The 23,314-nt window shown below is 50.1% G+C and overlaps 1 protein-coding gene across 3 annotated transcripts in view; it reads left to right on the top strand.

Moving 5' to 3' along the window:
- The window catches only part of Mroh7 (maestro heat like repeat family member 7), a 44,804-nt gene extending 21,900 nt beyond the window's left edge, over positions 1–22,904 (top strand). For all 3 annotated transcript variants that reach the window (XM_021161064.3, XM_021161065.2, XM_021161067.3), the window contains 14 exons: positions 1,608–1,720; positions 2,468–2,644; positions 3,023–3,177; positions 5,264–5,402; positions 5,611–5,801; positions 10,530–10,667; positions 11,224–11,338; positions 13,199–13,339; positions 13,925–14,104; positions 14,490–14,645; positions 15,224–15,346; positions 19,789–19,891; positions 21,860–21,922; positions 22,455–22,904. In XM_021161064.3, coding sequence (XP_021016723.1) covers positions 1,608–1,720; positions 2,468–2,644; positions 3,023–3,177; positions 5,264–5,402; positions 5,611–5,801; positions 10,530–10,667; positions 11,224–11,338; positions 13,199–13,339; positions 13,925–14,104; positions 14,490–14,645; positions 15,224–15,346; positions 19,789–19,891; positions 21,860–21,922; positions 22,455–22,699 — 2,039 coding nt within the window. In that variant the 3' untranslated portion in view covers positions 22,700–22,904. The remainder of the gene's footprint in view (positions 1–1,607; positions 1,721–2,467; positions 2,645–3,022; positions 3,178–5,263; positions 5,403–5,610; positions 5,802–10,529; positions 10,668–11,223; positions 11,339–13,198; positions 13,340–13,924; positions 14,105–14,489; positions 14,646–15,223; positions 15,347–19,788; positions 19,892–21,859; positions 21,923–22,454) is intronic.
- The last annotated feature ends 410 nt before the right edge of the window (positions 22,905–23,314 follow it).

Consider the following 23,314-nt stretch of genomic DNA (forward strand, 5'->3'; position numbering starts at 1 on the left):
TGGGATGGCCATCTGTGGAAAGTGAAGGGCTGTGACTGGAGCTGGCTCTGCCTGTTCACAGAGGGCCAATTCCCTTCCTGCCACCGGAGCATGCTCTGTGCGCTCGCTCGTACTGCCTCTGTGTGCTCGCACTGACTCGGTGAGCCTTTCTCGGGCTCAGGCTTTGTGTAGGCCCAGGCAGGACCCAGGCCTGACTCCCTGGGCATAGTCCTTAAAAGTATTTCTTTCTACAGATGACCCAGAGGCCCTCCTCTGTACCAGGCCCTGCTCTAGATCTGGGGACACAGCTTTGAAAAGCTCCTCCCTTCGGCTTACCTTCTCGTTGCCAAGAAACAGACAATAGGCAAAAACAAACAAGAAAAGCACTGAGGAAGTCAGATGCTAAGCTCTGAGGGGACGGGCAGACATTTTCACATGCTCTTGCCAATGCCAGGCCTGATGGCACATGCCGGCAATCCCAGCCCTGAATGGGAAGTGTGAGGCCGTGCTGGACAAGAGGCCCTGTCTCTAAAAACAAATATACGGGCTAGATATGGTAGTACACACCCTTAGCCTGAGCGGAGGGTGGAGGCAGAAGGCTCAGGAGTTCAAGCCATCCTCCGCTGCACAGGGAGTTTGAGGCCAGCCTGGGTCATGTGATCCTCTGTGTATAAACAAAAGCAAACAAAAGCAACAATAAAAATTCGGACTCCAATACAATAACATCTCAACCCCCAAATTGTATTGCAAAGCTATGGACGTTTAGTGGTTACAGTGCTGCCCAGACTGTGCCAGGACCTGGGTTCCATCCCAGGACTGAAAGTGAGGAGGCAGGAGGGGGCTCACCTTTAATCCCAGCACTCTGAAGGAAGAGGCAGGTGGTTCTCTGTGAGTTCGATGTCAGCCTGGCCTACAGAATGAATTTCAGACCAGTCAGGGCTATATAGTGAGAACCTGTTGTTTAAAAACGGGGGGCGGGGGCGGAGGGGTGGGGGAGGAATAAAAGCTTTTGCAGACCAAAATAGCAATAACAAAATGAGACAGATAATGCCTCGGGCTGAAGCAGCAGGAACCCTCACGCTGCTGGTGGAAACAGGACTGGGAAATTGTCTCATATATTTTGGGAGGGTGAGCCTGCGCCTACTGTGAGCTAGTGGGTTCTCTCTGGCAGAAGCATCGATAGATTTACCAGGAGACATGCTATGTGTTCACAGCAGCAGTGTTCAGCGGGCTGGAAGCAGCCGGAGGCGTGTGCCAAGTAAGGCAGGCAGGCACACCGCAGGCCCTCTCAGCACGGAAAGCTGCGCCACGCGGCGAATGAATGAGGGCTAGCGGCGGTGCTGCAGGGTGGAACCAAACCCAGGGTAATGTCATGTGAGTCCATGAATGAAAGTCCAAAAGCGACCTCTACCTAGAGCTTCAGAAACCAGGGTGGAGGCTGCCCTGGGTGCCGAGAGGGGTCAGAGGAGAGGTTTCCGGAGCGCTGTGTTTGTCTTGTGTCTTGACGTGGGTACCAGCTATCTGCATCTGTTCACTGTGTGGAATGGACCGTGCTAGGGAAGTGGGCTTAACGCACAGTTCAAAGCAACCTCTGGTCAGGGTTCCTCAGAAGGTTCCTTCTCCCTCAGGGACCAAGAACAAGGAAGACACCAACAAGAAGGAGCTGTATGAGAACAACAAGCGCTTCCTGGGGCCTTACAACCCTGTCAGCCCGTGCCAGAACATTCTGCGCGTCATCGCGGTGACTGCCAGCAGTTCCCGCTCCCAGGCCACGAGGGGAGGGAACTGGGGTTGCTACTAGGAAGGACACCTTCTCCAGCTACATCGCCTTCCTGGGTGCCCCATCAGCTAGGGTCTAGCCCAGTGCTTCTCAACCTATGGGTCTCGACCCCTCTGTGGGAGTCATCTATATCCTGCATATCAGATATTTACATTACAAGTCATAACAGTAGCAAAATTGCAGTTATGAAGTAGCGAAGAACCAATTTTATGGCTGCAGGGTGTGTGTGTGTGTGGGGGGGTGTCACCACAACAGGAGGGACTGTATTAAAGGGTCGCAGCATTGGGAAGGCTGAGAACCGCTGGTCTAACCCATGACTGTTCTCCCAGGCACATGCCAGTTCTGGGTGCAGGGACCACAGATGCCCTGCTTGCTTTCCTCCTCTTCCTCCTCCTCCTCCTCTTCCTCCTTCCCCTTTTCCTCCTTCTCTTCCTCCTCTTCCTACTCCTCCTCTTCCAAAAGCTTGTCTCAGCTCCCTGGGCTCCCATAATCTTCAGCCTCCCAAGCAGCTGTGGCTACAGGAGCTCCTTGGTGCCTGGCTGTCCCTCTGAGGTCCTCCCCAGTGGCTCTAATATTCACACCTTAGAGAACATGTGTGGTGGTCGGCTAGACCTTCTCCGTGAGTTAGGTATAGTCTGTGCCTCTATATATGTCTTGGGGGAATCTGCCCTACATGACAGCATCAATACCTCTGCATCTATGTTTCAGGAATTTGGAGACTTCCTGGGGCCTCAGCAGGTAAGGGACCTGCTGCTAGCAGCCTTGGAAGGCCTGAAAGGCATCTCTGAGACCCAGGGCAAGGACTCCGGCGAGATGATGCAGCTGGCTTCTGAGGTCATGCTCAGCTCCGTGCTGGAGTGGTACCGCCACAGGGCGCTGGAGGTGGTAAGGCCTCTTGGAGGCAGAGGCTGGGATGTCACCAGGCCTGGGAGAGAGCCACATCCCCAGAAGCCTACTTATCCTGGGATAGCCTTCCTGCCTGTGGGTGGGGCTGGAATTGAGCAGTGGGCTAGGAAGGAGTATGTACCACCCCGAGAGAACCCAGATGGTTGGTAGGAGTGGGGAGGTCACTCCCAGGGGAGCAGCAGGCCCCTGGTGCCTCTTCCTTCCCACTTCCCTCCAGCATTGAGCCTCCTCTCCCCTGTCTTGTTGATCCCCTCTGGTTACTCTACCGTAAGTCCTTCTCCCATCTACCCATGCGCCTCATGCCTCTTTCTGCTTTTCCAATGGGCCTTCCTGCAACTTGCTCACGGCTGTCTCCAGATCCCAGAAATCATGCAGGGCATCTACATGCAACTGACCCACATCCAGGAGCCTCGGGCGCGTGAGGTGGCTCTGTTGCCCATCTCCTTCCTGGCCAGCTCCTTCATGACTGAGGTTGTGGTGGCTCTGCTCATGTGTCCCCTCCCCCTGGACAGGTACCAAGCAAGGAGACTCCCATCGTATACACCTCAAAGGGTTGACACTCTTCCTACCCAGAGAACCCCTGTTCTCCCCTGCCCCTTCTACAGTCTGTAGTACTTATGACAGCCAGTAGCCACTTTCTCAGCACCGCTGGATCTGTACTGAATATCCAGAGTCACTCATTCCCAACTCAGCCCTGTCCTACAGATGTGGAAATGAGGCTTGGGAGACGCTTCATGGCCCCCATACCCACTGAGGCATTGCTAGAGCGAGGATCTAGGCTCAGGTCCAACTGACTCCAAAACCTGGAATACTTTAATGGTAGCTGCTGGTGTTGGGTAGCTCATATACCCTCTCTGGGAGGTGCATGCTGGGATGGAGAGGAGGCTGGGCAGATGATAAGTGACATGTCTTTCTCTCTTTAGCCTGTTGGACACAGCCTTTCAGCCCAGCCTTTCTGTAAATAAATGAAACAGAGAAGTGACCACTTAGGATGGTTGTTTCTGAGTAACTGTGGTATCATAGGCAAAAACTGTGCAAGAGGGGTGTGTGCTAATGGGAGCGACAGGCCAGTCAGAACCAAGAGTGGGCACACTGAGGACCCACTATAGAGCCTAAAAAGTTAGTCATTATAGCTGTACTGCCCACCAGGGGGAGCCTCTTCTCTCTCTCTCTCTCTCTCCCTCCTCTCCCACTCTCCTTCCTATGTGTGTGTGGGGTGGGGTGGGGAAGAGGGAGAGAGGGTGAGGTGTGCTCATTATGTAGCTCAGGCTGGCCACAAACTCATAGCAATACTCCTGCCTCCTTCTTTCAGGTACTGGAATTACAATAGGGCATTTTCTCCCCTTCCTCCTCTTCTTCTTCCTCCCCCTCCTCCCCTTCTTCCCCCTCCTCTTCTTTTTCTTTCTCAGTGCTGGGCATCACACCCATGCTGAGCCTTGCAGTCTAAGTGCCCTATCACTGAGCCATATAGCCCCAGGGGACTGCTTTTATACTCCACTAACAGTCACTAGATTCCCAGGGCTTGATGCCCTGCCTTGACTTGATGCCCCTTTGTGGGTCTGAGAGCCAGGGCCCCCTTCCCTTTTATTCCCTACATGCCTCACTTTCTTCTGCCGGTCTCAGTCCTGGGTCTGGAAGCTAGCTTCCCAGGAAAGGAGGAAGCTCAGGGGAATCACAAGGACCAGAATCTCCTACAGGAGCCTTGTTTTCCGCATCACTTCAGAGACTAGCCCAGCTACAAGGGTCACAGTCCCTGGGAAGCTGCACGCGGTAGCTGACCCATTGGTTCTTACAGTTAATTGATAGTTCCTCATAATCCAGATGTGATGTACCAAGCAGCCATAAACATGACCGTTTTTTTTTTAACCATAAGCAACGTTGCCTAGCAACATAGTTGAAATACTATCTTTATTGGGTTTCCAGGGAAACAGAGCTGGGAAGTGAGTGGAAGGTTCAAATGCTCCTGCATTCAGGCAAAAGGTTTTATTAACTCTTTAGCTCACTGTCAGCTGCCCACAGCAGGAATCTCTCCTGGTGCTGCTTGCTTCTCCTGTGTGGATAGCTTCCTGTAAAGGGCCAGGAGTTGCAATTCCTGGGAGTCTGTGATAAGGGCAAGACTCCAAAGGGCTCTGTGGCTTCAACTCTGGCATCCAGCTTTAGAGTCGTTGGATGCAGCCACATCTTGCAGCTCGTTAGTAGTAGTAGCAGCATCTTGGACTGATAGTTTTTACCTCCCAGAGCCTCCATTCTGCCTCTGTAAAATGGGAATAATGTTCTCTAGAGAAGGTGGTGACTTTAAGCATTTCTAAGTGTCTGCGTCCGTATCCTCAGTGATTTGCTTAGTGCAGGCCTGGTGTGTGATGTCCGCTCTAATGAGTATTTGCTGCAGTAATACAGGAGAACAAGGTACCTGGTCTGAGACCTGGAAATAATATTTTCAATCACTGTCAACTTCCTGCCTCGTGGAGAGTGTTTTCGGGATCATTCCTTGTGGGCATGCTCACGAATATCACATCATTGGCACTGCACCCCAACCCTGAAACCATTTGGTATCAGGTGACCCCCGCCCTAGGCAACGCTATCCTCTTTCCTCCTTAGCAACGGAGCAGAGATGTGGAGGCAGCTGATACTTCGGAAGCCCAGCTGTGACGTCAGAGACCTGCTGGATCTGCTCCTGACTAGCCTGAAGGAGAAGCCTGTAACCAAGAAGGGTCGAGCCTCCATTGTGCCCCTAGCGGTGAGAACCGGACACCCTGCCTTCCTTCCCTTTCACCCCACTCAGCACACCTGCTTGCTTGTAGGGCCCCGGTCTGCCAGAGGGGGAAGGAGCCATGCTTTTCTAGGCTGGATTAGAGAACCAGCCTCAGTCTTTTATTGCTCTGAGAGACTGAGAAGCACTGGGAGGATGGACTGGATCAAGCCACTGGCCTCCCCTCCCCTCCTAGGCAGCCAGTGGCCTGTGTGAGCTCCTGTCCGTCAACAGCTGTGTGGGCCGGGTGAGGCGCATCTACCCTCAGCTGCTCCTGGCCCTGCTCATTCAGGTCCATTATCACATTGGCCTCAACCTCCCCAGCCGTGTGACTCCTCGAAAGGATTCCAAAGATGACACGCAGCCTCCTCTCTTCATACCTGTACGGTAGGCCCCATCATCTCTAAACCCTCAAAGGACCCTCAAACATCTCATGTATAGACATTAATTCTAGAACCAGAAGAGGATCTAGAACTAAATAGGATCCCCTGTAGCCCAGGCTGGCCCCAAGATTGCCCAGAGGCTAAGGATGACCTTGAACTTGGGATCCTCCTGTCTCCATCTCCCAGACACTGGGATGATAGGCACGCACCCTATGGATCAAACCTAGGGCTCTGTTCATTTTGGATACGCATTCTCTTCACGGAGCTATCCTACCCCCTTCCCCCACCCCCCACCCCCGACACCAGAAACACATGTTATAGAAGCCACACTATGCTTCCGTGACTGGTTCTCGACCCCTTTTCTGTATCCCATCACCCTGCTCAAATGGTGTGAAGGAATCCGTCGTCTGAGGACCTTTACCCCCTACTGCCCCCAGAAGACATGCTTGTTGTATTGTGTGTGTATCCAGGCCCACCAATGTTCTTAATTACTCATCGGAATATAATGTATGCACACCGGGAGAAAAGGGACATGAAAATTAACTAACTGTCCCTTTCCTGACTTTACCCCAGATACCTTCCCAGAAGACAAGCAGATTTTTTTTAATGCCCATTCAGGGGTAGTTAGTGTAGATGAGCCACAAGGGTTTATATCCTTTTACACAAGTGCTAGCCTATGACACAGGTGCACATTCGCTCCTAACATGTATGAAGTCTTAGAGACCTCCATACCTACAGCTGCCGAGCATCCTTACGTACAGAAACCCAGCTACTGGAATGTGTGCAGCCCTCTTCCTGATGCGAGCACCACTCTTGCTGTTTGCAATTGCAGACGACACTGACATGTGCTTGCTCGTGTGGCCGAGTGTAATTGTATGTGTAGGGCGGACTCCTGGGGGAGGGGGAGCACCAGCAGGCTTCTGCAGGGCAATACCAAAACGGTGCAGAACAGCAGGATGGAAAACATTCTTGACCAGTATGATGAAAACGTAAACACAGGGCCAGTGAGCTGCTCTGCAGATAAAGGTGCTACTGCCAAACCAGAGTTTCAGCCTCATGACCCACATGGTGCTCCTACCAGAACAGAACTGCTGCTTCTTACAAGTTCTCTGACCTCTGAATGCATGCTGTGGCACGCATCCACATGTGCACACACATACAGAGAGAGAGAGAGAGAGAGAGAGAGAGAGAGAGAGAGAGAGAGAGAGAGGAGACAGAGAGGCAGAGAGAGACAGAGAAATTAAATAAAATGTAATAATTCCTGTCCCATTTGCTAGTGTGCAAGAGGAAACTGTCACCAGTGGTCATGGCCTGTTCCAGTGCTTACATCCCCACATCTGTTCTAGGGCAGTGCATTGCAGAACATTTCTATCTTTGCTAATCTGTGTTGCAAAAGATGAATTTGTTTGTTTGTTTTGAGACAAAGTCTAAAAGAAGTCATGATTCTCCTACCTCACATCCTGAGTGCTGGGGTGGCAGAGCTCTACTACCATACCTGATGTGCTGCATGCTGGTGTTTGTGTGTGTGTGCATGTGTGTGCACCTGTACATGTGTGTGTGTGTGCATGTGTGTGCACCTGTGCATGTGTGTGTGTGCATGTGTGTGTGTGTGTGTGTGGATGTGTGTGCATGTCTGTGTGCATGTGTATGTGCATGTGTGTGTGCATATGTGTGTGCATGTGTGTGCACCTGTGCATGTGTGTGTGCATGTGTGGGTGTATGTGTGTACATGTGTGTGTGTATGTCTGTGTACATGTGTGTGTGCATGTGTGTGTGCATGCGTGTGCACCTGTGCATGTGTGTGCACCTGTGCATGTGTGTGTGCATGTGTGCATGTGTGTGCATGTGTGTGTGCACCTGTGCATGTGTGTGTGTGTGTGTGTGTGTGTGCATGTGTATGTGTGTGTCTATGCTGGAGTTTTAGTTTTCATTTCTCTCATTTGAATAGAGCCGATATTTAAATGGCATTTGTACTCCCATTTATGTGAGCAAGTTGCCCTTGCCCTTTGTCCATTCATATAGGACTGTTGGGGATTATTTTTTTAGTAATTTATTTTTTAATTAATTTTTTCATTTCTCCTATTAATTTGTGAAAACTCATTGTATTAAGAAAACCATCTCTGTTTATATTAAATTGGTCACTTAACCTGTGATCTTTCTTTCCTTTTCTTTTGTCATTCAAAAAGTTAAAATGTTTTGCATGGTGGGCTCATCAGTTTCCCTTTCTTGTCCCTCTGTGTATCGAACTCACAGAAGCATATTTAGAAGGGCAAAGGACAAGCTGCGTGCAGCTGGAGGCCTTATATGGAGATCTATCTATCTATCTATCTATCTATCTATCTATCTATCTATCTATTATTTATGCTCTGGTTTTGGTATCTAACTTCTTGGCAGGTCTTTTCCTGCCCTCTAAGAGCTGGGTGGCTGACTTCCACCTAACTCTTGTGAGAACTAAAGCCTGACACTCCACTAGAGAGACACCCACCATCTATGTGCCTGATTTCAGCTGCCCACACCCGCTGTGCTCCCAGGGCTGTTAGGTTCCTGGGAAACTGAGCAAGACTGGAAGAGGTGCTGCAGCCACAGGAGGAGGAGGACAGAGGGAAACCTCCTGTCCTTGGAGTGGGGAAGGTCATGACCTCCAAGAGAGAGGTTTTATCTCAGCTAAGACACAGGGCCACTGAAGGAAGCCAGAGTGCCTACCTACCCGACCCATAGCCATGGTGACAGTCCACCCTCCCCACAGCACTGGACAGCACACCCTCCCCACAGACCAGGGATAGCTCTCCTATCCATAGTCCAATGCCAGCTTACCCTTTCTACAGCACAGGACATCCCACCCAACCTACAGCATGGTATTGACTCACCCATGATCCAGTTATAGCCCATCTTACCATAGCATGGGAACAGCACACCCTACCCTCAACACAGCCACCACCTGCGAGGTAGCAAAAGCAGAGGAGTCAAATGCCAGGCTGATGGGACCAAAGAGCCCCAAGATGGTACATGGGTGTAGAGTAGTGGCCCCAAAGATGCATCCACCTGGAACCTGTGACTGACCTGATTTGGAAGATCAGTCTTTAAGGTTGGAGTTACTCTAAGGAGGTGAACTTGCATTAACTAGGTGGGTCCCAAATTCCATGCCAAGGTCCTTGTGAGAGAGATGCTTGGATATAGACAGTGGGCAGTTTGGGAGAAGAGAGAAGATGTGGTTCTTCTCCAAGCAAGGAAACTGGTGCATGAAGCAAAGGGCCTTCTCTTAGAATCAAGGGAGCACAGGCCCTGTGTATTTGAAAGTACTCCATCACATGCCCTGCCTTTGACATCTTGAGACAGGGTCTCACTTTGTCGTTCTGGCTGTCTTTGACTTTGGTTCTTCTGCCTCTCCTTCCTGAGTGCTGGCTTTAAATTTGTCTTGAATCCCCAAAACTAGCAACCCCCAGCGCCATGGGAGTTATATCTACAAGGCAGCAGGAACTCTTCAAGTCAATGTCTTGGTTTCTGGGGAGTGATTCCATCCATTCTCTATTAACAGTTTATAATCACAGTTACGAGCCTCTGGTGATGTTTTGGTCAATGAAAGGCTGCGTCTATTGGTGGTGTGTTTAACACTCTAGCTGGTGGTGGGACCTGGGAGACTGGAGCTGAAAAATGAGGTGGACTAAAATCTCATGAAATAGCCAGCTTTATTCAGAGCATCAGACAGTTTCTACTCTGAAGGTTAAGAAAGATTCACATAAGTAAAGTACTTGTGAGTTCAAGTTATATGCAATCACAAGGGCAAGCGGCACGTTTCCCACAGAGGCTTTATCCAGGACAATTTAAACATTTACTTAATTTAAACATCAGCAACCAATAATGAGCAGTCTGAAGTAAACTCACTCCAATCTTCTATACACATGGGAAGAGCATGAAAACACACTCCAAGAATAATTCTGTGTTCTGAAGAAACGGAGGTCACAGGACTCCTGAGCACTTGACATTCTCCTCCCTCAGACCATGCGCCAATACCAGTGGTTCCCCTAAGACTGAAGAAGAGCCCATGTGTTGCAGGCAGCACCATATATTCTAGAATGAGCACACACCACGGTGCTCACACAAGGCTACCACCTCTAGAAGCCTTTCTCAGATTGTAGTCCATTAGTGTATGGCCCGTGGCTTCCCACCTAAAGCGACAATAGGCTGGGTTAGACATCCAGTTGGTTTTTAACAGGCAGCAGCAACTTCAAGGCTCCCGGAGCTCACTTGGAACCTCTGTACTCTGCTGGGTTGCCTGGGTGTGACAACTTCCCAGGGTCTTCTACTAGGCATCCAGGTGGGAGGCATATGTGAAGGGTCCTGAGGCAGAGGGACTCAGGCATTGGCAGGAGACTGAGTGCCCAGGAGGGCAGACAGGACTATCTCATAGGCTGCTAAGACAGTCATGGCTTATTGGGGAGTGGAGAAGGGGAGAGGCAAGACATAGGATGCCCAGGAAGCTTGGTCGGCCAGTTAGCTCCTCCAATAAGCAAGTCCTCGGAAAGGGAGGGTGGAAGTGGATTTTGCTTCTGTTTCTTTTCCTGTTCTGAGAGCAATGTGTTCCTTGTAAGGAGTCATCCTCTGTGGACTCAGTGCCCACTGATAACAGCAGTGTGGTGGAGGGGAGCTCATGGGGATCGATGGTGGCATTGGCAAGAGGGGCCAAGCAGGAGGCACACCGTGGACAGCAGACTTTACTCCCCTGTCTTGGCAGCTGGATGGTGAAAGTGGTGAAGACCCTGCTGCTGAAAATGGGCTGTTCTTACGAGTCCGCGTTTCTGGAGGAGCAGGGCGGTTGGGAACTCATGGGCCAGGCAGAGAGCCACTACCGGGGAGTGTCCCTGCTGGCAAGGTGAGGTGCGGCACCTCAGTGGAGTAGGGTGGGGCAGCCTGGGTTAGGGAGATCTCCAAATAGGCCCAGGCTTGCATCTATGAGCTCTGGCTTTCTTCCTCTTATCTCTTCTCTGTAGCTTGGTGAATACTCTTGTCTCAGTAGGGGGACACCACCAGTGTGAAAAATGACATCCACTCTTGGGAGGCAAACTTGGTTGTAGTGTTTCCTTGAGTTCACAGATGCCTGAAATGATGTAGTTAGCTCCTCTTTTTGGCCTGGTGAGATGGCTCAGTGGGTAGACACTTGCTGTCAAGGCTGCCAACCTTAGAGTTCGGTTCCCTGGACCCACGTGATGGAAGGCAAAACCCAACTCTGGCTAGTGCCCTCTGACCTCCACATGGACACTGTGGTATGCACACCCACTCACGTACACATGCACGCCCACTCACACGAGTGACTGAGCTGGTATGAAAGGCTTGGGGGGGGGGTGTCACAGCAGGGTTTGCAGTGTCACCGTCAGACCTCCAGTGACCAGCTTTGTTGGACTGGGACCTGAGAGTCTGTTCCTCTCTAGGGCCATGGTTCACTACTCCTGCCAGGAGCTGTGTCGCATCCTCTACCTGCTCATCCCGCTCTTGGAGAGAGGTGACGAGAGGCACAAGATCACAGCCACCGCCTTCTTTGTGGAGGTACATCCTGGGCCCTGAGCGCGGTGAGGGTTAGTCAGGGCCTTGAGCCACCGCACGCTCATTTCTCCCGGGAGACAGCACTTGGCGGTCTCCAAAGCCTTTCCAGGGCCGCCATTTCTCTTCAATAGGAAGGCTCTGTCGGTCTGTCTCCCGGGTCTCCTCCTTTCCACCCTTGCATCCCACTCTTCCAGTCTCCCCCCAAACCCCAGGCACCCATTAACCTCTGCTGAGTACCACCATGTGTCAGGCCCCAGAGGTACAAATCTGAACTCGACTCCACCCTGGCCTTGAGGCGCTCTCAGTATGGCAGGGAAGACAGAGAACGTCTGGTTATAATGTGGGGTGCCAAAGTCCGACTTGCAGTAAGCCGAGTGAAAATCATGGAGACTTAGAGACTGGAGGGAGGGCCCTCAAGGGGAGTGCTGTGAGGGGAACGCGACATAATCAGAGTTAGTGTGGCAGGAAGTGCTGGACAGGTTCAGGAGGCCAGGCAGGAGTTGGGAAGGCAACACGCACAGGAATGGCCACCATTTGTGTTTATTGAGGACTTACTATCCTCCTGCTTGCTCTTAGAGCTTTCCACTAATTGACTCATTACCTCCTCCCTGCATTTTATCCTTTCTCCAATTTCATAACTTAGATGCCAGTCCATGGCTCAATTCATGGCCTCATGACTGAGGCCCAGTCTCTTCCCAAAGGTCCAAATGACAGATCCAGGGTTCAAATCCACACTCTTCCATGCCTCTCTCTCTTCCTTCATTTATTGTGGTCAAATCCAGTCCAGCATGGACTACATACAGAGTGAGACCTTGTCTCAAAAACTAACTTAGTTACCAATGCTGTGTGGAAGATGTGGCTCCCTGGGAGAGGGCTTGTTTGGCACATGTGAAGCCCTGGGTCTGATTTCCAAAACTGTAAGTATAAGAGATAGTAGAAGCTATTTTTCTGTGTCTCAGGCCTAGTTCACAGCTTGGTGTACAGCAGGCCTGTGTAGCTTATGTGGACACACAGAAGCCAGCACTGGTGTGAGGCTAGCATTGATGGGGTCCTTCCTCCCTGCCCTCTCCTCTGATTAGCTGGTGATTCTACCCACCTCACTGGCTTCTCTTTTCCCCAGTACTCCCATCTCCTAGACATGGCTCTCCATTGGTGGCAGTGGTTGTCAGCCAGGGAGATAGAGAGGTAGCAAGAAGCAAATCCTATTGGCTGCAGAAGGAAGGGAGGATGTGAGGCAGTGAATGGGTGCTGATGGTGGCACTACCCCCGACCTCATGCAATGGAGACACAGAAGAGGAGCAGTCCTCAGAAGGGGAGAAGCCAAACTCTGTGTTGAATTTGACTTGTCTAACAAACACACGTTCCACCCCAAGGCTTAGGCTGAGTGACGGCTCATAGAGAATTGGCTGTGCGTTTTCATCCTATAGGAAGTCCGTAGATGTCTACAGGGATGGGAAGGCAGACTGAGCACTGGGCTTCCTAATTGCTACCTCAGGGATATGCCCAGGGTTCCTGGGACTCAGGGAAGAGTGTTGAACCTGGAGCTGAGTTTTGAAAAGAGCCATGCAAGGTGTGGGAGTGAGAGAAGACATGGCTGCCCTAGCGTAAACGGGTCCTGCTAGCTCAGGAGGGATGAACTGGCCCGGTCATTGAGGAACGGTGGAAGATAGTGGGTTTGAGTAGATATGTGGTCAGCAGGGTGTACAAAGACTGAGGGAGGCCAGAGGGGCAGGTGGGGCCAGGAGCCAGGTGAGGGGGAGATGAGAGCGAGCGAGCGAGAGAGAGAGGCAGGCCTCGGACTCCTGAGGAGACAGTGGGCCATGCACCAATCAGCTCAGTAGTCAATGCTGTCTGCTCTCTCAGCTGTTCCGCATGGAGCAGGTACGTCGCATCCCTGAGGAATACTCCCTGGGGCGGATGGTGGAAGGCCTGAGCCACCGTGACCCCATCATGAATGTGCTGTCCATTCGGGGCCTGGTCATCCTGGCACGCAAGTCTGAGAAGGTGAGTGAGTGGAGGGTTGAAGAAGCTCTTCCTGGGCTGGAAAGAGGCAGGGTTCCGCTGTTAGAGTGCCTCAGATGCTGGTAACTGGAATCCGAGCCTATATCTGCCTACCCTCAGTGGTCCCATCTATAAAATAGATTTGCCATCACAATCCTATGTATTGTATTGTTTTTTCAACATTTCCTGATCTAGATTTTGCACAGTGTCCCTACAGGCAATGCATAGAATGGCGGGAGTTACTCTTCCCTTACACATTGGGAGACAAAAGTCTGGAAGGGCGGTTTAAGTTTAGCGTTGTAGAAGCTGCCCATTTTCCTCTACTAGGTACCCCTGCAGCTGGGGCGAAGGGTAACATGGACTCAGATGGCTAACTTGTGACATAGGGTATCATCCACCGGGTCCAGTGGAGGGGATAAGCCTCCAGCGACCCAGCTGGAGGGAATCGGGGAGACCCAAGAAGGCTTCGGGGAACAACCAGAGGTTGAGGGAGGGAGTTCAGATCAGATAGCAAGGTACAGGAGGCTAGCTCTCCTATCTGCTGGCCCAGGCAGGCAGAACACGCTCCTCTGTGCTTCTGTCCCACAGATGGCCAAGGTGCAGAGCCTGCTGCCGTCCATGGTGAAGAGCCTGAAGAACATGGATGGGATGCTAGTGGTGGAGGCTGTCCATGACCTCAAGAGAATCTTCAAGGGGCAGGGCAAGAAGCTAACGGACAGCTCAGTCTATGTGGAGATGCTACAGATCTTGCTGCCCCACTTTACTGACGTAAGGCATCGGGAGTGGGGACGGGAGGGTCAGTCATTACCTTGGTTGCAGTATTGCCCCATCTACCTCACCACAAATGGGGCCTGGGTAGAGCTAGCTCAGACTAGAGGAAAGGACACCTCAATCCGGCTGCTTCTCCAGGACGGAGCTCCTTGGTGATGTTTTCCCAGAGAAGGTGGACTTCTAGCCACTGGGTAGCCTAATGGTGAGCACCTAACTTAGACTTAGTGGGGAGGGAGCTAGCCCAGGTCAGCCCTACCAGGTGGCCTGGGCTCTCCTCTGTCTTTGTGTCAAGAAGGTCCTATGACTGAGAGAAAGGAAGGCTGTGGTACTTCCTCCTGGATGAGGGGGACCCCACCCCACTGGAGCCTCCTGTTTGTCTCAGGCAAGAGAAGTGGTGCAGGCTTCCTGCATTAACGTATACGGGAAAGTGGTGAAGAAGCTCCGGACACCCCGCACCCAAGCCATGGAGGAGCAGCTGACCAGCACGCTGATGCCCCTGCTCTTCATCATACAGGAGGGCAATGCCAAAGTGGGCCAGGTGAGAGCAGTGCCCCACTGTCAGACCCTGAAGGGTCACCTCCTTTATAGGACCAAGCCAGGATCAAGGGCAGTTTGTGGGAAGCTGTTATTTATGTCCATCCGCATGTGCATTCTAGAGGCATCTTGGACAAACCCCCCTTCAAATAGCTAACTTCACCCGTAGCTTTCTTTTCTTCATTTACTATGCATGTATGTATGTATGTGTGTATATATGTGTATATATGTATGTATGTATGTATGTATTTACAATACTTAGCTAGGCTTCGTGCATGTAAGACCAGCACTACCACTGAGCTCCTGTTTGCACCTTTCAAACAGGAATTGGTTTTCCAAAACCCAATTAAAGAAATTGTGTGTGTGTGTGTGTGTGTGTGTGTGTGTGTGTAGTAGGAGTAGGAGTAGTTTTCTCTTTCTAGAGTTAAACAGGCTCAGGGGCCTGAACTCAGGTTGCCAGGGTTGAGTGGTAAGCGTCTTTACCCACTGAGCCCCTAAATCCAGTTTTAAAAGCATTTTCCTCAGGACGTCCGCTGACCTGGAATTCTACCCTGCTGGTAATTTCTTCCTGTTGGTCTGCAGAAATGTGTGAAGACCCTGGTCTGCTGCTCTTCCTTCATGAACTGGGAGTTGCCAAAAAAGGCTTACAGCCAGAAACCCTGGGACAACCAGCAACTGACAGTGACCAAAATTTGCAAATATCTTGTGAGTGCTTCCTCTGTATTCACTGACTCTATGAGGGTTTGGAGTCCTTGCTTCACACTCTGACTGGCGGTTCTACAAGCTGTTGGGTCTTGAGCATCTGTCTCCATCTCTCACTTCTCGTCTAGATTCCCTGTCCTCTGAATCACTACATAACTCCAATGGCTACCAAGCTGCTGAAGATCTCTCTCTCTCTCTCTCTCTCTCTCTCTCTCTCTCTCTCTCTCTCTCTCCATCTATCATCTATCCATCCATCTATTATCTATCTATCCATCTATCTATCTATCTATCTATCTATCTATCTATCTATCTATCTATCTATCTATCTATCTATCCATCTATCATCTATCCATCCATCTATTATCTATCTATCTATCCATCCATCTATTATCTATCTATCTATCTATCTATCTATCTATCTATCTATCTATCTATCATCTATTTTAACTCTCTCTGTACTTCCTCCAAGCCCTGTGTGTGTGTGTGTGTGTGTGTGTGTGTAGGTAGGTAGGGACTGAATCCGTGACCTCATGCATGCTAGGCAGGTGCTCTATCACTGAGTTACAGCTCCAGCCTAGCTGTACTGCATCTTCTGCCTAAAGTGTCTCCCCTTTCTTTTCCTTTTTAAAACATTTTATTTTATTTTTGAGACAAGGTTTCTCTGTAGCCCTGGCTGTCCTGGAACTCCCTCTGTAGACCAAGCTAATCTCAAACTGACAAAGATCTACCTGCTTCTGCCTCCCAAGTGCTGGGATTAAAGGTGTGCACCGCCAATGCCTGGCTTTTTTAAAACTTTGAGATATGGTCTTACTATGTATTTCAACCTGGCCTGGAACTCACTATGTAGCCCAGGCTGGCCTTGAATTCACAGTGATTCTTCTGTCTCATTGTCCTGAGTGCTGGTATTATAGTTATATGCCATCATGCCTGACTTCTGGCTCCCTTTTCTGCACTAGAAATTCCCATGCAGTGTTCTAGTGACAGGAGTCTTATCAGGATGTCCACAGGGTGGGGACTCTGGGGGAGGGGGCTGGGGGTGCTGGAAATGCTGAGTGCTTTCTCTGACCCTGGAGATTTGCAGTGGCCCCAGAATGGCTTGGGAAGTGCTCTGTGCTGAGGACCAGCGTTTGTGGTCATTGAACTCTATATTGCTCAGTGATCTCTAAATAGCTAAGCAGGAAGTAAGCCATGTACACTGTGAAGGTGTCACTGTGTGGGTCATAGAGCATCTGGGGGAGGGGTGCTGTCTATTCCCACTCTCCCTTCCCTGTTGTCATGGACATGGGAAATTACAGGAGGAGACCAGTTTAGGAAGCAGTTCTGATGGCCTTGGCCCCTGTGGAGGAAAGAGGAGGGGAACAGGAAGGGGAAGATAAGGGAGGGGAAGGGAAGGGAGGGCAGAGTGCAGGCAGCAGATGATAATGTGGAGCTATGATAGGGTTGCAGGGAGTTCTCAGACAATCCTCTACTGATTTTATTTCAACCTAGAGCCAGAGACCAGGGCTCAGGTCATTTTCTGTTTTGTCGTTGAGATGGGGGTCTCAACTCTGATTGTACAGGCAGACCTTGAACTCTTCAGAATTGCGTGATTCTCTTTCTTAGCTTTCTAGACAGCTGGGGCCACAGGCATGGACCCTTGCATGGCTGGGGTTAGTTAGATCTTTATACTTCAAGATCCATCTGTAACTGGGTCCCGGGCATGACAAAAAGGGACATGACCTTGGCCCAGGCAGTTTTCAGCCCCCAGCTGCATTCATAGCCTGGGAATGAAGCCTTCCCATCTAAAATGAGACCTGGGTGGCTACCAACCCAACATGAATGTAACCAGCACCCACTGTCTACCCTCACTTTACAGAGGGAACAGGAAGTGCCAAAGAACTGTTCGCTAAGACCATTAATTCATATACCTGCACTGGCTGGTCACCTTACAAAGACCTCCGTGACATGGAAGTAGAGTGTCTTGGGAGCCAGGAAAATCACACCTCATCAAAGGCAGGGACAGAGAGTGAAGGCTTACCAATATGGATCCCTCTTGCCACAAGAAAAGCTAGAAACCTATATATTTTTAACAAGATATTAACACTCAATTAAGCTTTTTAATTGGGTTTTCGAGACAGCTGATAGCTCAACTGGTAAAACACTGGTTTTGCAAACCCAAGGGCCTGAGTTCAAGCTCCCAGACCCCATGTAACAACAGACAAACACACAAACAACAGCAGCAGCTGCCTGGTGTGGTGATACACACTTGTACTCTTAGCACTGGGGAGGCAGAGACAGGAAGATAAACAGCTTAGCTTACCTGGCAAGCTCTGAGCCAATGAGAGACTTTTTCTCCCAAAACCTACAGGGAGAGCACCCAGAGGACAGCAGCAGCAGAGGCCATCCTCAGGCCTCCTTGGACATGCACTGTGCACTGGCAGGCCTGACTTTTTTTTTGCTCTCTTTTCTGTAATAGAATTTCCCAAGCAGTATTCCTAATGACACAAGTACCCCAGTACATGTCTGTGCACAGCCCCTCTCCCCTTACATACTTTCACCCTTACACACGAACACAAAATAAAGTTCTGGGTTAAGATGGGTGTAACCCTTGCACTTGAGAGGCTGAGTCAGGAGGACTGCTATGAGTTTCTAGCCACCTTGTGCTATAGAATGAGACTCTGTCAGAAAAAAAAAAAACTATATAAAAAAAAGAGTCTACAGAGCAGTGTTAGGCACTGCTCTGTAGACTCTTTGGGTTGTGACTATCAGTTTGTGACCTCTATGGCTGTACCCTATGGAATCCCACTTTCTTCTTTGCTTGCCTGGCCATCAACAGCTCTGTTCACAAGAAAGTTAACTTCTCAGGCTCAGTATGGCTGCTCAATTAGATTATCAGCCTACTAGGCATGAGACTCTCGGCTCAACCCTTAGCAACGTATAAGCCCAGCTTGGTGGTGTGTGTATGGTATTGCATACAGTAAGCCAGCTTGGGCTACATGAAACTCTGTCTCAAAAAAAATTAATACAAGGAAGTTAACTTCTAGTTGTAGCTGTAAGAAGGAACCAGTGACTTACAGTTAATCAATTAAGTAATCAACTACAGTTCTCTCATTTATGTATCTAACACAGTAGTTCTCAACTCCCCTAATGCTGTGACCCTTTAATACAGTTCCTCATGTTGTGGTGACACCAACCATAGAATTATTTTCATTGCTACTTCATTACTGTAATTATGCTACTGTTATGAATCATAATGTAAATATATGTGTTTTCCAATGGTCTTAGATGACCCCTGGGAAAGGGTCACTTGATCTCCAAAGGGTCAATGACCTACAGGTTGAGAACAGTTGATCTAGCAGTTTCTGGCCACCAGTCCTAATACAAGCTGTGAGGACTCTGAGCTGAGTGAGAGTTTCCACTATCTTGGAAGAGCTCCGTATACGACAGAGAAAAGGGGTGTAAACGCTTCCAAGCTAAGGTTCCAGGCTCCATGGCTGAGGACACTTCCAAGCTAAGGTACCAGGCACCATGGCTGAGAACATTTCCAAGCTAAGGTTCCAGGCACCATGGCTGAGAACATTTCCAAGCTAAGGTTCCAGGCACCATGGCTGAGGATGGGCAAGATGCTACAAAAGCTTGGATGAGTATTCCCTGAGGGTCATGGAAGGCTTCAGTGGGAGGTGACATCTGAACTGAGGCAGTTTATCAGGTGGAGAGGGGAGGGAGGGTGCTCTAAACAATAGCCATCCCTGTACAGGGCATAGAGCAGACTGGGGCAGGCCATGTCCTTGCATCATTGAGTGTGACAGTGGAGGCAGAGAAGGGGAGACTCGGTAAGACTGTGAAGGCTTTGCCTGCCACAGCTGGGAGTTCAGACCTCAGTCTTGGCCTGCAGAGGTTGTCAACAGGGAAGTAAGCAGCTTAGTTTTCTTTTGTTCCCAGGATCCTCTTAGCTGAACGACTGCTCCTAGTTCTATGCACCAGATCCACTCTGGAGATCTGTCAGGTTCTCTTTTACAAAGCATGCTTTGTCGTGCCAGTCATGTTTCAGTATTGGCATCCTAGCTCCCAGTGTCAGAGGATGCCTCACCTGGCTTTTAAGACTCCTCAGTCCTCCAGCTTACCCCTCATTGTTCTGCAGCTCCAACCTTTCATCCTGGCCAGTCCAGTTTTCCTTTGCCTGCAGTTTCCCCATGACATCTCTGGTGGGGAATCTGTACTGTGGGTCTTTTCCTCCATTTCACCAGGGAGATGGGTTGATAGGAGACCTGAGATGGCATGCCATTAGAAGTGATGGTTGTGGTTAGATCAAAAGATAAAGTCTGGCCCCTGTGGGCCTTCTGGGCAAAGATCTGGGCAGTGGGGATGCTTAGGAGTCGGGGTCTATACAGTGCTTACAGGCGGAAGAGTTGCCCAAAGCTCTGTGGTAGTGGGCCCAGCACATTGGGGTTTTCTCTTTGCTTTAGGTGAGCTCTCACCGAGACAACGTCTTCACTTTCCTCAACCAGAGCCTGGAGTATGCCAAGAATTCACGGGCCTCCCTCCGGAAGTCCTCTGTCATCTTCATAGGTAATCTGTTCTGGCATAACAAATCCTGTTACCAAGCCTCTCTGCCTGCGCTCCTGTCGGACTTTCCCATAATTCAAATATCTGGGGGAAAGATCAATTACAGATTCTCTTTGCTCAGGATTTTTCATAAAACCCTTCTGATGGCATCTGGGGCTGCTTCTCCCACCCCATGCTACTACACTCATTACATTATAATTTCATTCTCCCCTGTCCAAATAATCACTGTCTCTTCACCAGAGTCAGAGAGGCCTGGAGGGGGTGATGTCTGTAATACGATAATTCTTTTATTATATGTTTTAAATTCATTTGCTCTTTCTCAAATTCCACCCACCTATCTACTCATCCATCCATCCATCCATCCATCCATCCACCCACTACTCCATCTTCCCACCACAAAATCCACTTTCCCATCCTTTTATTTACCTGCCCACCCCTGTCCATCATCTACCCATTTATCTATCCATCTACTCATCCATCCATCTATCCACTCATTTTATCTACCTGTCTACCCCTCTGTTCATTATCTATCTATCTATCTATCTATCTATCTATCTATCTATCTATCTATCCATCCACCCATTTGTCTACTTACCGACCCATTTGTTTGTACACCCCTCCCCATCCATCCACGCTCCCACCATCCCTTCATTGGTTTGTTGAGCTGATGGAGTGGGTTGGAGTGGGATGTAGAGGAGTGTGTGTGTGTGGGGGGAACCTGCTAACATGACCAATGCTGGGACAGAGGAGCAAAGCCTAGGACACATGGCGTATCTCCGAACTACGGGGCTCGTCAGAAGCAGCTCCTCATATGCTGATTTCTTTCAGTTTTGTTCCAAGCCAACTACTTTTAAAAACATTAATGTTTAACACCTAATGTCAAGGCCTGTGCCCACTTCTGCCTACAGTCAACTTCTGGAACAATGTAGAGTTTCTCCTTTATGACACAGATCTCTTGTGAGGCTCAGAAGAACATTGCAAACACTTTGTCTAGAAAATGCATATATACATAACTTTTGTGTATAAATTTAGAATCCTCAGAAACTTTCCCTCCTCTCCATCTTCCAAAATGGATACCAAATTTAGAAAATTATCAACTTGTGGAGAATAGATGCACAATCGGGCCTGGAGATGCCACTTAGTTACAGAACACATGCTTGGCATACATTAAACCCTGAGGTCAATCCTCAGACCCCAATATATGAAAATATGTGATTCCTAAATCAAAAGCAAAGTAAAAACCAGTGTATACGGACCCAGTGTATATAGACCCAGTGCATACAGACCCAGTGTTAAAGGGCCAGTGTATACAGACCTAGTTTTTACAGGCCCACTGTACACAGACCCTGTGCATATAGACAGGAAACTCATGGAGACTCTAGGCAGGCACTAGGCTCAGCCTGGATCAGGGTCAGAGAGGACTTCATGGAGAGCCACTTTCTGAAGGGAATATACAAAGCTAAATGGGAATTCCCCAGGAAAACAGAGGAATTAAGACTCAGTGGGAGGAGCAGAGAATACCCCAGACCCAGATACCATCAGAGGCAGGTACACAGAATGAGGACAGCAGGAGTTGAAGATGTCCTGTGGCTGATGCAGTAGCATACCTGGAGTCTCAGACCCTAGAGGTCCCTAGCATCTGGGCCTGGCACGTGCACAAGGCTGGCAGCTCAGATGCTCTGGGAAAGCTGGGGAGGGAGGCAGGACTTTTCCATGTCACAGACAAGGAGGCTAAGGCCCAGGCTAGGGTGACACTAACAGTCGGCTGCATCCTGGATCTGTGTTCTCCTTGCTTACTCCTGCCTGCTGGACCAAGACCTTTCTGGGCCTCCCGTTGAGAGTCCTGATGAAGCCTGCCTTTCAGGCCCTCATTTACGGGGCTGGAAGACGGCAGGCAGAGTCTCTGAGGTCATCTGGTCCAAGGGTGGGAGGAGCAGGTACCAAGGTGCCTTCACCTCTTGGATTATCCAGGGTCCCTGGTCCCCTGCATGGAGAACATGATGACGGAAGAGCGGCTGAATGAAGTGAAAGCTAGTAAGTCATCCTGGGATGGGGGATGCTGAGGGAGTGGGGGCATGTGAGAACCACAGTGGGTAACAGGAAAAGAGATTTGCTGTGTGTCAGGGCAAGGGTCTTCAGCTCACATCTGCTGTGCTAAGGCTTATCTACAGTGAGTGTAATGTTAACTACTATGGGGGTGACGTCACTCAGAGGCAAAATGCACAGCACCCTGGGGAGCTCGTAACTTCATTAAGCAAATGAGGCTCAAAATCAAGGGCCAAAACCACTTAGTGCAGAGTGTGTGGTTTAAATGCTTAAGAGGGCACACTTTCACTTTGCAACTGAGATCGCTGATAGGAGGTAGGCTGGGGAAATGTAGGCAGGCTTCCTACAGGAGGTGGAATTTTCATACAGGCTTTGAAAGATGTGACAATCTGAAGGGCTGGGAAGATGCTGCAGATGGGTGTCTAAGCCAAGGCTAGGAGGTGGGAAGAAGGGATGAGTTCTGAACTCTTCCTAGGGAGGGCCTTTGTCTAAACAATTGCTTTCTCTTCCTCCAACCCAGCTCTGGAGATCTTGAGACACGACCCAGAAGCCTCCGTGTGTATCTGCGCTGCCCAGGCCCAGGATCAAATTATGGCCAGTTGCTGGCGGAACTCTTGGCCACTGCTGTATGGAGATTCATGGGTGTGTGACCCATCCAGTATGCACCGATGGAGCCCCAGCTGTGAGAACCTGCCCACCTCCCACCAACGGCGCTCCTGGATCATGCAGGCATTGGCCTCCTGGAAGATGTCTCTGAAGCAGTGACATAAGCCCCAGCCGGGTCCCTGTAAACACTGTGTGGTCAACCTTTCCATCCAGATGGCTTCCTCACGAGAGATCCTCCAGCCCCTGTGAAGCCCCTGTGGAGCCCCTGTGGAGCCCCTGTGGAGGCCCTGTGGAGCCCTCACTCTGACAAGTCTGAGAAAAGAGCATGGCCCCCTTGTGCTGATTCACTTCACATTTACAGATGTGTGCGGGCTGTTTTGTTCACTTTGTATAATGGGAGACTGAGGCTCAGAGTAGTTAAGTGCGTTGACCAAAGCCACTCAGGGGGTCACCTGGACATCTCAGTTTTCCCTTCCCTGGTGATAAGAGCAGAAGGGTGGTGATTTGGGTGGCTCTTGGGGAAAGGGAAAGAGTGAGGCGACTTCCCACCTATGATGTCATGCACATTCGGGAACCATGGTCGCCGAGTCTCACCCTTGACTGGTCATCCTGTTTGCCTAACATTAATGCAAAAATATCCAGGACATATTTGGTGTTGCCACCTGACAGTGTCAATGTTACTAACACCTGTTGGGTAAAGACCGGTGTCAGGTACACTGTTAAATGCCTTACAGGACATTACAGGCAGGACAGCCCCCATATCCAAATGGTTCT

Source organism: Mus caroli, unplaced genomic scaffold (assembly GCF_978045245.1).
Source record: "Mus caroli unplaced genomic scaffold, Mus_caroli_1 scaffold_6, whole genome shotgun sequence".
Lineage (NCBI taxonomy): Eukaryota > Metazoa > Chordata > Mammalia > Rodentia > Muridae > Mus > Mus caroli.